At 44.4% G+C, this 16,309-nt stretch overlaps 1 protein-coding gene across 7 annotated transcripts in view; it reads left to right on the top strand.

Annotated features, from left to right (window-relative positions):
- Nucleotides 1-16,309, top strand: part of LOC134205378 (protein unc-13 homolog 4B-like) — a 60,403-nt gene that overhangs the window by 43,198 nt on the left and 896 nt on the right. For all 7 annotated transcript variants that reach the window (XM_062680598.1, XM_062680596.1, XM_062680597.1 and 4 more), the window contains 7 exons: nucleotides 5,083-5,420; nucleotides 5,481-5,652; nucleotides 5,717-6,309; nucleotides 6,444-6,668; nucleotides 6,728-7,229; nucleotides 7,517-8,005; nucleotides 8,069-8,514. In XM_062680598.1, coding sequence (XP_062536582.1) covers nucleotides 5,083-5,420; nucleotides 5,481-5,652; nucleotides 5,717-6,309; nucleotides 6,444-6,668; nucleotides 6,728-7,229; nucleotides 7,517-8,005; nucleotides 8,069-8,514 — 2,765 coding nt within the window. The remainder of the gene's footprint in view (nucleotides 1-5,082; nucleotides 5,421-5,480; nucleotides 5,653-5,716; nucleotides 6,310-6,443; nucleotides 6,669-6,727; nucleotides 7,230-7,516; nucleotides 8,006-8,068; nucleotides 8,515-16,309) is intronic.

Here is a 16,309-nt window from a genome sequence, read left to right on the forward strand (position 1 = left end):
TGCCGCCAAGCCCATAGTCCCTTCGGTACAACCAGAAAGTAATGCCTCAAAGGGGGGCCAGTGCACAACGCACCCTCGAGGTTAGCTGCGTGTCCTTGCAGCACCGAACATCGTGACTTGCTTTTTTAGAAGAACACCATGGTATCGTGTCAGCGCATTGCCCGCTTTCCAGGTGGCCTTATCACGCCCTATGCCCTCGGAAGGTGGGAAGGGTCGACTTCGCGCCTGCTCTCCTCTGCACGACTGGTATCAAGAATGATGATGCCGCGTGCACCCCAAATTGACCTCTCTGCGACAGGGCCTATTCGCCAACACACAGAGGGACTTGCCGACGCGGTGCCTACGCCTGCCCCAGCCTTGACGAGGACCCCTTTCCGTCCTCGGGCTCGGAACCCGCCCGGTTGACCGACGCCGCGAAAGCGACGATACCATGTTGTTCTTCGCGCGGTCACTTGTTCGATAAAAGGATCGAGTTCGACCACAGAGCATGACCACCGGTATGACCCATGAAGCCGACTCCGATCCCTTGGACCACCTCTTATTTTCGCCTGAACTAGCCATACTTAAGTCCACGCGCCACCTTCTGTGTAGCATCGAGACGATTTGGGCGATATCCGATAAAACGGCGTTCCAGTCAACTTCATCTTTGAACATCCTCCGAACTAGGTTGTACGGGGTAGTGTCCAGACCACATGTGGCAAGCATGTGGTCACGCATTGTGCGAAAACGTGGGCACATGAACAACACGTGTTCCGCCGTTTCCTCTAAACCTGCGCACACCAAACACGCGGGCGAGGCCGAGCAAGCCAGCTGCGTTACCTGCCGGGCACATCGAACCCCCCATGGGGTGCTTGCTGTTCACAGTACCTAGCCTCGTCCGTCTTGATGACTAGGGCATCGCCCCTGGAGCGATTGGCGCATACCCTAGACTTCTTGCTACCCTCATTCGCCTGGGCCTTCTTTTCGGCCCTTGACGTCTTCGGTTTCCTCTTGTTCTTGACCAGCCGTAACCCTTGGCCTGCCGTAACCTTTCCAGGTCCTTCCTCCCCCGGTTTGGGAGGTACCTGGCCAGGGTTCAGCTTCCTAGCCCCACTACCCTTGTTCGGAGTAGTAACCCTCCGCGTTTTGGAGCGGCCCCCAGGGAGCTCATCCCCTGGAGACTGTCTCCCCCGTTTTTGTGTCTGCTCCGTTGGAGCAGTCACCCCCGACGTGCCCGCGCATACTTGACCCGAGCAGCACAAATCAGACTAAAATGGTTGCAGCAACTTCATTGTGACTAGATCTGGTCACATAGGAGTTGCAGTAACCTATGTGAGACATGTGTGCTGCTAGGGGAGCCTCAGTCTGGGTAGACTTTGGCACCACCGTCTTCGCTGGCACGCTGTAACATTTATCTTGCTGCTTCATAACGTATACATCACGCAAATCTATAGCATTTGAGCACCATTACAAAGTGAAGTCCTAAGACTAAAAATGCCACTCATATATGTTCGTGAATTCCCGGTCTTCATGCTGCGTAGATATTGATATGTATGCTATAAAACTATTTGACCTGGAAGAGATTACTCGGTCTCAGAAGGGAACCCATCCAAGCCCCAAGCAGCTTGTCTTGAGCCAGCCAACCCTTCCCGGTCGGGCAACAAAGACCATCTTTTGTTTTACGGTTCCCAGGGCGATGTTAAGCAAGGGAGAATCTCAGATGTGGGGTCCAAGAACAAAAATATTGAATTTTGACTTTTTAACGATTAAGGTGGACGGGCGGCAGAGCGGTTGTCGTTGGAGCCGAAAAAGGCGTTAAATGGATATCGTTGTTGGATCTCGCTTAAGAAGGTGACAAAGGTGGAACCACCGACAGGGTGAGCAGGTCAGTGGGCTGGATGCCTCAGTCGGTAAAATGGCGGTGGCCGTTACAAGCGCGTTACAAGGTGGCCTAGCAGTACGGCACCCGACGACGGTACGGGTAGGTGGTACAAACACTCCGGACGAAAAGATGGCGGTTTTCATTATGGTAGCTTCACAGCCTCATCAAAACGAAACGCACATCCACTTGATTCGACTCTCCAGCTTGTTCTCCTCATCGTTCGCCAAACCCCAAACCTCCAAACCCTTTTTCATTTTTTCATTTCCCTTATATCCGTCTACGCGATACGCGTTATCTGGTCAGGTAAGACGGTATAACATGCCCCCTAATAACCAATAATAACGCACTTTAAGGCTGCTCCAGACCTAAACAATTTCATTGCCGTGACGGCAATTGGTAAGGGCATATCGTCCTGCCTAGGGGCGTTTTGACCAGTGAAACATATTTTCGAAAGACGTTATATTTTTGAAGATGGAAGCAGTTTTATATCATAACAAGTAGACCAGGCAGACGTTGTCCTGCGTAGTAGGCGGAAATGCGCGTTGCGAATGCCCATGCAAAATTTCCATACGATACTTAATTTTAGTTTTTCATTATAAAGGAAATATCATATAAACCCGTCGGAAACTATAACGAATGTTTCTGCTGAAGAAATGAAAAAAATCCATCGAGCCGTTTTCGAGTTATGCGGATACGAACACAGACCATTTCATTTTTATATATAAGATTACGCCATCGTCCCACATCATGATAACAAGCAATGTTACCGTACGGCAACAGCTACAAGATTAGGTTCCGTCACCATACCCGCTTACCCAAGCAGAATCCATGAATAGAATAACAAAACATGACATGATTGATATAAGAGAACAGGCAACAATATCAAAAATTTTGCACCGAAATATCATTGAAATATCAAGATATGCTATGGAAAACAGCAAACTAATGGCCTATGATATTGATCACTTCTTACAAATAGCATAACTTAATCTTCTCATGATATTTTAGTGCAAAATATTGATTTTGTCGTCTGATCTTTTATCTCTTATATCAATCATGTCCATATCTGATATCTCATTATGCTATCTAATCAACATTTGATGTTATTTAGCTATTTTCGTCTACTCGGGTAGTTATAGAGCTTGCTGGCGTTTAATCAGCTTTTTCTTGCACGCGCAAAGAAAAAATATCCATCCCTTCTGTGTGCGTTCTAGTGAAAGATGAATAAAGGTCAGCAAGCCTTATTATTTAGCACAATTTGTTGTTGTCTTACGCATAGTTGAGAAAGTAAAAACCGTTTGGTGAGTTAACTGTTAAACCACACCAAGCCTCTTTTTTAGTGTCCTGTGGTGCATTGCTCGTAAAAGTCACATGATCAATTATTCATATACCTTTTTATGAGCTTATTTGATAAAGAATATTCTCCATTACTGGATTGAGGTATGAGGTAATTTTTCATTGGGGACCGTTCGCAAATTACGTAACGCTGCAAGTGTTACTAGGAGGAAGGAGGGGGTCTAAAATAGTCTAAATTTGCTTTACGTAATTTGTGAACGGCCCCTTGGCGCTTGATCTGTGCGAATTAGCAGAACCGCGACCACTTGATCATGAGTTCTCACAGGCTCCTGCTTTCTGATATTTTTAAAATATTGAAATGGGAAGTGGAAAAAAAGAAGGACGGCCGATGTTTCCATGTACTGTCAAGTTATGTTATTTAGCTATTTCAAGTCGAAATGAGTAATTTTTGGAGAGGATTTCATTTTATCCCTTACCTCTAATTGTCTGTACTCACATTATAAAAAGATCATGGACCCTTAGGGCACACCTATTTCCTCCGGGTAGGTCCTCAATGCCTGGTTTCCGATAAGTACTTGAAACAAAACGTCTCAAAAGGAGGATTAGGAGAAATACCATAATTTTGTCCAGAAACCCCCATTCGGAGAGCTGCTGCAGTACAAATGGCAACCAGGTGCGATTCAACGCTTTGGAGATATCAAGGGAGACAAGGTCGGTACGAAGTACAAACCCGTTCTGTACCAGAGGTAAAAAGCGTGTTGTCGGAAACATAATCTCCCATCAGTTTCTAGCACCTCTCGCAATCGACGGTCGGCCAGCCTAAGTGATGGACTTAACCTAACGAAAACGTTACTTTAATAAAGTAATTAAAAGAAGGTTGGCCAGTCTATCAACGACCTTGGACACGCAAGAGATCAGCGAGTTTGGCCGTCATTTGGAGGCATCTTGAATCTCTTATTCTTGGGAATTGGGATGGCAAGACTGAGCTGCCACTCATCTGAAAAGGTTTGGTCAGGCCAGGCTTGTTTGAGGAACAGGATTTTGGCAGAGTGGAGATGGTGCTTGATCATAGGGTACCCGATCCCATTTGGACCTGATTATTTTTCTCTACTCTTGGAAAGAGCGAAGGACAGCTCGGCTCGACTTGAAAGACTTCAAGCGATGACGATCTGGTTGGGCTAGGCCTCTGGAACACTTACCAACACTAAGGATGAGAAATATTCCCCGTGCACGTTAGCAATTTCCGAAGGATCATAAAAGGTACGATCGTCCGCATCAAGATGTATAGAGGAGTATCTGCGCTTACCACTGTGTATGTCTACTCTCCCCTATAGTTCAGCAGCTGATTGCCATGGATTCATGGAATCAAGGAAGTCCTCCCATTCTTCCTCTTGGCTTCTTGAATTACGGATCGGCACTCGTTGTATTTTTCTTTGTAAAGTTGTGACATACTTACCTTTCTTAGATGACTATGGGGAGCCTTCCTTCTTGCGTTGACCCGTTTTGTCCAACCACCATCTTGACGTCCCAGTTTGTGGGATAAACGCCTTATCGGCATCCAAGACGACCTGGGCGATGTAGGGTAATGTTGCCTGGGTGCTGTTCCCTAAGACGCGTCGAAGTTGGTGGTCAAAAAATTCCAGTCAGCGGTATCATACTACAATCGTGGCCCCAAGGAGATGTTAGGAGGGTAAGTCTGGGCGGTGACTAATATTCGGAAATACGGAGCATGCGAGTTTTGAAAACACATTTTTGCGGCATACCGCAGCAGTGGGGTAGAATCCTGCCTGTTGCCGCCAAAGAGTTGTGTATGTTTTCTCCTGTAAATCTTATAAAAATACCTAAAAGAATATTTTTATTGAAAACAATGTACAGTAACATGATGCAACGTTATCTGTAGCAAACTACTATTTTTTTACCAACAGATTTGGGACCTCTACGAAAAGGTGCTTATGGAAATCATCAACGGTAACTTCAACCAACAGGACGTAACGGAAAAGACGCTCTTCTCCTATGCTCAGGAGGTGTTCAAACTGAACGACAAGACACACGAGGAGATACTCAAACGGGCCCGGTTTAAACCAATAACCGAAGCCTACCTACGGGTGGAGTTGATCGAAGCCAAACTGAACGAACGACCCAGCGTTCAGGGGGCACTCAACCCATTCGTTATAATGTACCTGCAGACGGACCTGATGAACAAGGAGAAAAGCTTCATCTGTGAGGCCACTCAACATCCGGTGTGGAAACAATGCTTTTCAATGTGAGTTTTGAGTTTTAGCATTTTCCTGTTGATTGAATTAACAATTTAAACTATTTTCAGACCAGCAGCTGAGAACAGTAAAGAGAACCTGATTGTGGAAGTGTTTCACCATGATCACAACATGACTAAAGTTGAGAAAACTATTAAAGTATGTAAAAAGTATGCTTACAGTTGCATTAGACCGAAAACTTCCTACCAAAAACTGATTGGTAGGACAAGCATTGGTATAGAGGTGAGGATACAATAAACAGGTTTTTTAATAGACGCATAACTAATCCGTTTGTCTGTGATTTTAGGCAATAACATCTTCCGGTTTGGTCACGTGGTACACGCTGAGCAAGAATAAACGTACGGATCCACAGGGAACAGTAAAGTTGAAATTCCATTTCAGCTCAGGTCAGAATAAAGACAAAGCCAAACAAGAGCACGAGTCGCTCACCAGAATGTTTCTCGAGTACGAACTGAACAGTTCCAGTGTGGCCCGGTACTGGTGGTCGGGAAAGTTCACCAGCCCCGGGGAGGCCATTCTGAAACAGCATGCCATCTGTGCCGACCTGAGTGACCGCGAGAAAGCGCTCATCTACTGGAATGCTTATACGGCAGTCCACACTACCTATCCGATCGCGTTTGGCCTGTTCGAAGGTTTGCTGAACAAAATCTACACCTACGTGAACAGTGACGCCATTGCTGGCGATGATTTGAGGAGATTTTGGATAGGTGTGAAGAAAATACTGCCATCGTGCTTCGCTGTGATAATTAAGCTAAGGAAACGCATTGCCGGCGATAATGACATTGTCAAGACTGTGACTTCGGTGCTCCATATGTTAACCAAGTTGGAAAGCATTCGGAATACTTGTGATATAGACCTGTTTTATCCCGGAGATTACGAGTGAGTATGAAGTTTGTGAATTAGGAAGAGAGATGCGATGTTGTGAAAAATGTTTAATCCTCTAATTGGGAAACTTGATGATGAGCCTTGATATAATCGTATTTCTTTTAACAAAGTTCTCAATTTTCTTTCAGATATTTTAAGCATAAAATTGAACAAAATCCGCAAATTACAATTTCGGAGGTTACGCTCCTAGCGGTACGGACTGGTGCTCGTATTTGGTTCGACCAGGCCGTCAAGGACACAATAAAGTTCGATTCTTCCAACGAAGAAAGACTAAAAAATTCCATCAAACTCATTCAGCTGCTGCTCAGTGACATTAAACGAGCTTCAACGTACTACATGAGCACGTTCCAAAGGTGACAGTCTATTTACCTAACAATTAGACAGATTATTTTCAACTCTTATCTTGTTACAGCATTGCGAAGATCGACTATACACGTGAAGTCTGCAAACAGCATGAAACGAGCATCGTAACTCATATCAGACCCATCGTAGAAGCTATTTGCAAAAGCTTTAAGAAACTCACCATCCGAATGGACCAGCACAACCGGTTCGGCGAGATGGACGCCCTTGACATGAGCACAACCGTATTTCATCTTTACATCGTGATAAGGCTGTTTCTGGAGGAAACAGATAAGGAGCTCAAGAGTGCCCACAACGCAGACATTGTTAATTTCCACAAATGGTTCAGTGGCGGTATCGTCCATTGGTGCGATATCTTTGCGCTGAAGGCGCTTTCCTGTGTAAGCCATGCCATCGATAACGATCAACTGGAGCCGGAGAAGGATGTCGAACCAAAACAGTCATCATCAGCGGCAGTATTTTTGTCTATTGTGCGTGAGATGGAAAAGTTCTGGGAAGAGTTAGCTTGGCCAGATCCTGCTGAGTTGAATCGGTTCCTAAAACGAAGTATTGGGGTAAGTACATCGAAGCAACATATAAATCGCATTACTTAATTATTCTTGGACGGCTTAGTTACACAAACTCTTATAGTTACGACTGATGATAAACGATTTCAAACTTCTAATAAATCTAAGGTTTGATTTCATGATCAACGGAAAAAGCTTGTACAAAAACAGACCACAGATACGTTTATACATGCGCATTTCTCCTTTTTATCAATTCAATCCAAATTCATTTAGATAAAGAAATTTGAAAAATACCGCCTTGTCCTAAATTATAAACTGCTCTTTGCATCTTTCAGGACATTTGCAGTTGCTGTATTTACTACGTCGATCGTATTTCAACCAAATTGCATCATCCCGAAAGCAATCGTAAACATGCAGATCTCCCAGCTACATTGGAGCTAATCAAAAAATGCACTCTGGTCAATTCCAACCTATCGATCTTGATCGATGTACTCAAGGGCTTGCCCGATGTCCTGGGTTACCAACAGGTCGATATCAATGCTAACGAAGCCTCCGAACAGATGCTACCCATAATGGGACTGAACAGCTGGAAGACCAAAACACTGAACCTTCTGACAGACCATTGCATGGCCGCTATCAGGGTCAGTATGCGTGATGCGGTGAACAAGTTTGACCCAATCAGACGAGATGTGGATTGTTTCGCAGCGCAGTCTTCGGCCGTGATGCGGGAGGACCTCAATGATGACGATTTGCAGTTTGTGGAGACTACCTTGTGGAACAAACTAACGGTTGAGTTTGGCGACATGATGAAATCGTTAATTGGAGTAAGAGATTAACCACAGGATTGCGATTGAAGAATGTATGTAATTTGTTTTAATCTTTCACAGGCTAAAACATCAATAGAAAAATTTTCAAACCTGAAGGATTTCTACGCAATTATCGCACAAGCGTACTTACCAGAGAACCAAGAACTTCAGCAAGACAGAGGAATGGCGGAGAAATTGTATTTCCTTGAGAAACAGTTAAGCCTTTACAGTAGCAGTACTCGAGATCTGATCCATCATTATTATTTGGCCTGTTTGGAGGCCCAACTGCGCCTCGATGAACCGGATCGAGGAGTTCTCACCGTGAAGTGTTGCCTTCGTAACGACAATTTGGAAATTCACATCATCTCCGCCGACGGCATAAAGCTTCCACTGGATTATAAAGGAAGTTGCGATTCGTACGTGAAGATAAACCTTGCTCCCGGTTATCGGTACGCGGATGTTCAAATGCCTAAAACTCGGACGAAGTCTAAAAACCATTCGCCTACGTACAACGAGAAGTTTACACTGTAAGTAGCGTTTATCTTGTTTAAATCTAGACTAAATGGTCTTCAATCTTTGAATCAGCCTTAAGCCAGGGTTTATCTTATAATTCAAATGTTCTAAAAACCGGATATTTACTGGCAAGTATGTATGATATAGGTTTTATGCCCTTACAAGAGTTGCGGACTACGTAGACATATAACTTAGTGTTGATACCGTTTCTGGTACGGCCTGTTGCCCTCAAGAAACCGTCGACAGGTCCTAGTAGAGGAACCGCCCTAAACCCCATACTACTGGTCTATAGCCAACGGTAGTCAACGAGTCCCAGGGTCGATGGAGGTAATGGGGAGGTTTTCGGACTTGCTAAAAATCGGAAACATGGAGATTAGGTTACAAACAGTTTACTTACGGTAAGTTTGGGGGTGACAATAATGTCAGACTACCTACAAGGCCAACTTGTTGCTCGACGGCGTGCACGAATCGCCGGTGGCGATGTGGGTCTCAGCTCGATGGATTAGCCGATGGGTGGCTTGGATTGACTGTTCGGTCGACTGATGGCAGTGGTTGATGTGAGACCTGATTAGTCCCTGACGTTGTTCACTCAGCCAGACGTTGTAGTTAAGCGCGCATATCTTCTCGATGAGCTTGCCTAATTCCCAATACCAGTCGTTCCGCCTGTGTACTTTTGAATACACCAGCTCGCCAGTGTGGAACTGCTTCGACTGTTGAGTTTTGTCCAATTTTAAAGATGAAGCTTCCGAAGACCTGCCCACAGGTCGCAGTAGGTCGAGTCTACCGAACATAATTTCACTAGGTGACTTTAGTCCGGTTGATCAGCATGGTGTCGAACGATACGTAGCTAGAAAGACATCCAGCGTCTCCCGAGGGGGACTCTCTTGTGAAGTTTTTTCACATGCTCTCTTCATGGAGTCGACAAACCTGCTCTGCTTCGTTGGGTATGTCTTCGGCCATCGTGAGAACGCCAAAGGCCGTTAATTGGTCTTGCAAAATCAATGTATAGACGCTGCCGTGGTCAAGATGGAGCAGGCCATGCTTCTGGAGTGACGTGTGCTGGAGACTTGGCAACAGATGTGCAATCATTACACTGCTTCACGAACAATTCGATTTGTGCATCAACACCAGGCCGTTACACAAAACTCCGGGCAAAATATTTCATTCGAATGATGCCCAAGTGTCCTGGATGCAATCGTTGAAGACTCCGGTTCTAGTAGAGTTGAAGAACCACTACGCGCTCATAGGAAAGAATTCATCCGTGCACTTTTGTTAGACTCTCCCTCCAGTTGTAGAGCGCCTTCAAATCTGGATCCTCTGGCTTTTCAGACCAGCCGCAATCGACGTACTTTGTCGTGTTTGTTGCCGTCGCAATAATCTTGGATGTGATTGGGGTGTTCCCGACAAAACAGCGATGATTTCGAGGCATCTGGGAGATTGCTGCTACCTTTTCCGGATCCGTACGAAGTCCACCGCGACCGATGATGCACCCCAGGTATTTGACCTGTGTCACACGGAGCTTGCATTTCTCGAGCTTGAATCGAAAGCCAAACTCCTTGATTCCTTGAAGAGTATTATTCAGGCTCCGGTCGAGTTTTTCCGAAAACGATGACGTCATCGAGAAGAGATTTCTTTCCTTCCAGATCACCAATAATGTTGTGGATCACCTTCTGGATCACGGCCTAGAAGCCGATTTCCCCCTGGAGGAAGCCATTTGTATCTGAAGAGCCCTTTGTGGTTACTTATTGTTAGCATCTGCTGCGTGTTTCCCGTAAAGCTGGTAGATCACTTTTACGTAGTGTTTTACGGTGTAAGATCTACCAAACCGAGCCCTAGCTTAATCCATTTTTCAAGCTAGGGCAATAAGTTGTGGTATTTCTAGGATTTATCGTATTTAGTCCTCTCTACCAATTGCAGTTTTTGAATTATAACAAAATTAACTTTACCCTACACATGATTGAAAGACTCAAATTCCTCTCGTTTGAGGCTAAATTGTATGCAGCGGAAACAGATTTTCTAGCAATTAGTTATAAAACCAGGGCCCATTGACCTAGGCTGAATTAACTGCTAGAAAAAGTTCGAGTTAGGGTTCTATGGATGTACTAACTCTTCATGAACTGGTAAACAATGGTAGTTCGAGGAACACGCGGAAATTCTTGTTACTGAACAACTTCTCTAGATTGAAATGGTCTTGTAGATAGAGCTAAATCCCGGGTTTGTAGCTTTACTGGTGATATTCTAGAAGCAAGACAAGGATGTGGCTAGGGCTCCGATGCATGGCCAATTAACAGTATTACTGTTCTGTTTTCTCAAGGAAAGATTTGATAAGGGGCGCGCCTTCAATGAGATTGCTCTCTGTGAAGGGTCTAAATAGCGGGACCGTGTCATGTACTCTTGGGAAAACAAAACAAAAACTGTATCGAAACCGATACTTCATTGCTTCTCAATAGTAATGGAGTAATTCGACATGCACTTAAACACTAAGGATACGGGGAATGCTACAATAGATCTAATAACTGGTCGCAGTGGCTCACCCGAACAGGAAAAAATCTGCTGCGTGTCCTCCTCGACCACCATCTGTAAATAGGCGTCCGATAGATCCAGCACGCTGAAATACTGGCTACCAGCTAGCTTCGCGAAAATATCGTCGGGGGTTGATAAAGGGAATAATCCGTGCAAATATGCGAACTACTGCATCGCCGTCTGGATCACGTTGTGATTTCCAAACAGCCACGATGGGTGCGGCCCAATTCGAAAAATCCACTTGCTCGATGACTCGGAACCAACAAGGTTCTGAAGCCGTTGTAGCTTCTTTTTAACTAGCCGTTGGAAGTGGTAAGGCACCCGCCGTCTGGGTTTGAATACCGGTTTTACACCTGGCTGCAGAAAAAGTTGAACTTTCGTCTTCGTGCACAAACCAAGCCATTATGGAAAACCTCTGGAAATTCTACTTTCAGCGCATCCCCGTACGCTTTCGATTAACCCTCTGTTGTGACTAACCTGCAGTATAAGTTGATTGGAACATCATTTAGACCAGACGTTTCCATGAGGTCACTTCCGAGCACACTGAACCCTTTCACCGGCGTCACGTAGCCTTCGAAACAATCGTAAAATCCTATCGCAGGATCGAATTTCTTATTCTCCGACCCACTTGCGTGTTTGCGATTTGCTTTGTTTTGGTTGGTTTGCATGGCATTACACGGGAGCGTGGCAGCTTTTGGATTCTCAATAACATCAGTGTCGTGTTTAAGGTTATCCATGTGCTAACAAAATAAAAGCTTCTTAATGGTCATTGAATCCGCCGCTGTTTCGCCTTCCATTTTCCCTACTCTCGTTCGAATGTCTTTGTTTTTCTCCGACTGCAATCCTGCTACGAATACCAAGCATTTGAACTGGTCCGCTGTGTTGGTGTTTACGCTAAAGTCTTCACAGGATTTGTTCACCGTCCTGGCGTAGGTGATGAAATCATCGCAGTTCCGCTAGCATATTTGCAAACACTGGAATAGACGGAAAAACACAGACGGTTCACTGTGTCCACAATCAAAACTTGTGGTGGGGAACCAAAAAGCATAATGGCGGATGTATGACATTTCCAATCGATTGAATCCTGCCCACTTCAACCAGCATAGTGTATGAAGGGCTGTACAACAAAAGATCTAAAGGACAAAAAGTTTAGTGACTAAAATCTAGAATCTAGAGGTTTGTTAACCACTTTTAGAGAGGCATGAAGGCTTTTCCGAAAAGCTCAGTAGCTTCGTTGATAAAGGATTGAAAGCCTTTTTTCAAGAAAATCGTATACTTTTTAGAGGCTTCAAAACCTTCTTTCAAAAGGCTTCCAAGGTTCGAAAACCTTCTCTCGAAAGCCTTCTCCCAAGACTCTAGGAAGCCTCATCTCTAGAGGCTCGGAAGCCTCCTTTCAAGATGCTTGGAAGTCTCCTTACAAGTGGCCTCCTTTTAGGAGACTCGAAAGCCTCCTTTCAAGAGGCTCAGAAGCTTTCTTTCAAAAGGGTCAGAAGCCTCCTTTCAAGAGGCTCGGAAGCGGAAGCTTCCAATCAAGAGGCTCGTAAGCCTCCTCTCAATAGGATCGGAAGCTTCCTTTCAATAGACTCGGAAGCTTCCTTCCAAGAGGTTCGGAAATCCTCCTTTCAAGAGGTTCAGGAACCTTTTTCAAAAGGTTTGGAAGCCTCCTTTCTAAAGGCTTGAAAACCTCTTTTCAAGAGGGTCGGAAGTCTTTTTTTTTTAAGATTTAGAAGCCTCCTTTCTAGAAGCTTGGAAACCTCCTTTCTAGAGGTTCGGAAGCTTCCTTTCAAGCGGCTTGGAAGCCTCATGTTAATAAGCATGGAAGCCTATTTTCTAGAGGCTCGAAAGCCTATTTTCAAAAGGCTCGGAAGCCTCTTTTTAACAGGGTCGCAAACATTTTTTCAAAAAAATTGAAATCCTGTTTTGTAGTGGCTAGAATGCCTCCTTTCTAGAAGCATGGAAACCTCTTTTCTAGAGGCTTGGAAGCCTTCTTTCTAGAGGCTTGGAAGCCTCCATTATAGATGCTTGGAAGCCTCCTTTCAAGAGGCTCGTAGGCCTTTTTTTTCAAGAGGCTCGGAAGCTTCCTTTCAAGAAGCTCGGAAGCTTCCTTTCAAGAAGCTCGGAAGCGTCCTTTCAAGAAGCTCGGAAGCGTCCTTTCAAAGGCTTGGAAGCCTCTTTTCAAGAGGCTCAGAAGCCTCCTTTCTAGAGATTCGGAAGCTTCCTTCCAAGAGGCTCAGAAGTTTCCTTTCAAGTTGCTCGGAAGCCTTTTTTTCAAGATGCTCGGAAGACTCCAAAAAACAAAATACAATAGGGGGTACCTCAATGAATGTAAAACTTCGAAGGGGTACCTATAAAGAAAAAAATTGAAAACCGCTGCTTTACTCTATTTTCGGTGCCGCATAGATCGCAGCAAGACCTCCCCCGAAGTTGCGACCGGTCCGGAGTCTGGAAATCACAATTTGCTCCTTTTGGGAGATCAGGTCGCTCAAAGACCGATCTTCTAGTGTCCTCAAGGGTGTTATCATTTAGTAATTCGCGTTCGATCATTTAGTAGTTTTTCAATAACTCATTCCAAAAGCTGAATTTGAAAATGTGTTGTATGGTGGACTTCTAGTGCGAAGGTTTTTCTGCAACTCTGCCTTATGGTTCGTTGCTTGAATTCCACTAGTAACGAAGTTATAGCCATAGTTAAAGTAACTTAGACTAAATGAAAACAAAATTCCAATCATTTAGTTTAAGTTACTGCAACTAGCGTTACAAGTCCGTTATTAGTTGAATTATAATAACGAATCATTAGGCAGAGTTGTACAAAAACTTTCGTACTAGAAGTCCACCATCACTGGCGGAGCCAACTATTGTTTTTTGGTGGGGCACCACTAAGCGCAAGAACAATAGCCTTCGAGAACAATGGTGTGATTGCATCGCGTGGTGCCCCACCTCTGTCTCCGCCAGTGTCCACCATACAACACATTTTAAAGTTCAGCTTCTGGAATAAGTTGTGGACAAACTACTAAATGATCGAACGCAAATTACCAAATTATCGATAACATCCTTGATTGTCCCATAGCAAGCCCAGTCCTAACCGACGACACTTTCTGTCCATTTCTTCACGTCGGCCAGCGTGACGGAACGGGCATAAAGTTGACCTTCGTGTCCAACGCCGCGTCGATGTTCCTCCTGATGCCACAGTGACCAGGGGTCCAGGCGAACGTTTTGTTCGGTGCCATCCCTGTAAATATTCCTTGAATCCAGGAGTGCTTGGGTGTCACACTCCGAAGAGGAGCGAAGACACTAGCGTAAACCGTAAAAACAACGATAGGCATTGGCGTAAATAAGGAGGGCAAGGGGGTGGGGGATCTCTTAGCCCTCTCTAGAAAAAAATTAGCCCATCCTATGATTTGAAAAGTTAGTTAGCAGTGGTATCAAATTTCAACATATAGAATGATAAATTAATGAAAAAAAGGTTGAATACAAAAGTGTTATCTCCCATATTCACCTTATCATAATGAAATGAGTGGAAGACAAATGAGCTTGTGTCTCATTTCTGAGAAAGATTCCAGTGTGGCAGTGAAATTGCACTTGGTGTTAATTAAGAAAAGGCAATATCTAATTGATTTGAAGGCATCAAAGTAAGCTTGATGTGAACAACAACGGAGAGCCACCAAAATATCAATCAAAGCAATCGCCCGAGCAACACACATGTTGTCCAAAAGTTACTGTAACCCCTACACAACCGAATTTAGTCACATTTGAGTTGCTGCCACCAAATTGGTCTGGATTGTGCTGCTAAGGCGTGGTACTCTGCCAATATTCAAAGACATGTGGTCATCCATCACGGACTGGAGTGACAGTTTTCCAGCAGACTTTCGCTTGCCTAGCAGCATGATAATACCCACAATTCCCATCAGCATCCGAAAAGGATTCTCTTCAGAATCAAAGAGGAGTTATCATCAGAATCCGTGAAGAATATGTACATCTCTGAAGAATTCCTTTCAGAATCATCGAAGTACTAAAACGGGATCCAGAAGAATTCACACTGCATTCCTTTTGGTATCGTTGAGGGATACCCTTTGGAATTTGTGGGGGATACCCTTCACAATCCATGGAAGATTTGCTTCAGAATCTCTCGTTGATTTACTTCGCAATTTCTCCGGATTCGTGCGAAGATTTGATTCGGAATCTTTTGGAGATTTGCTTCTCCAATTGACCAATTGCTTCCGAATCATTCGACGATTCGCTTTGGAATACATCGACGGTTTGCTTAGGAATTCCTCAAAGATTTAGTTCGGACTCCCTCGACGATTTACTTCGTAATCATTCGACGAATTGCTTCGAAACCCTCGATGATTTGCTTCGGAATAACTCAACGATTTGCTTCAACATCCCTGAAGGATTCCCTTCGGAATTTTTGGAGAATTTTATTTCGGAATCCTTGGATGATTTTTTCAGAATCCCTGGAGGATTAATTCGAAGTCGCTCGATGATTTGCTTCGGGATCCTTCTTAGATTTACTTCTACATTCCTGGAACATTGTCTACCGAATCCCTGAAACATTTCCGTTGGAATTCCTGGAATATTCTCTAGAAGATTCTTATTGGAATCCCTGATTCATTTCCGTCGGATTCTCCGGAATATTACTATCCGAATATCTGAAACAATATCGTCGGAATCCCTGGAAAATTCCCGTTCAAATTCCTGGAATATTCCTGGAGGATGAAGTATCCATAGAGATTCTCATTGAAATCTCAGGAACATTCCCGTCGGAATCCCTGAGATATTCGTGTCGAAATCCCTGGAGGATTTGGAATTCCTGGAACATTCCCTTCGAACTCCCTTGAGCATTCTTGTTGGAATCCCTTGTGTATTGCCTTCAGAATCCCTGGAGGTTCCCTTTGGTAGGCTTGTAGGATTCTTGTCGAAACCTCTGAAGGTTCCCGTCGGAATCCCTGGAAGAATGTCGCATTTGATGGCGATTCGTCACATATTGTCCTTTGAGTGTGCGGAACAAAGCCGAGCGCTACTACACTTAGAAGCTATAGCCATACGCTATCAATTTAAGTTGTTGCAGCAATCATCGCCAGGTATACAAACACACTTCGATACTGTGGGCTACAGCAGAAAGTACGTGCTTGAGAAAAAAGAATAAGGATGAGTGTGATTGATCCGCAATTGCCTTCGTTGGTTGGACCGTATTTATCACATTACCACTAAGATAACTTAATGAAGTGGTAAAATGTTCGAGAATTTTTTTAAAGAAGCTCAAAATAGAACAAATATATGAAGGGGGGC

The sequence above is a fragment of the Armigeres subalbatus genome, chromosome 1, assembly GCF_024139115.2.
Source record: "Armigeres subalbatus isolate Guangzhou_Male chromosome 1, GZ_Asu_2, whole genome shotgun sequence".
NCBI classification, from domain to species: Eukaryota; Metazoa; Arthropoda; class Insecta; order Diptera; family Culicidae; genus Armigeres; species Armigeres subalbatus.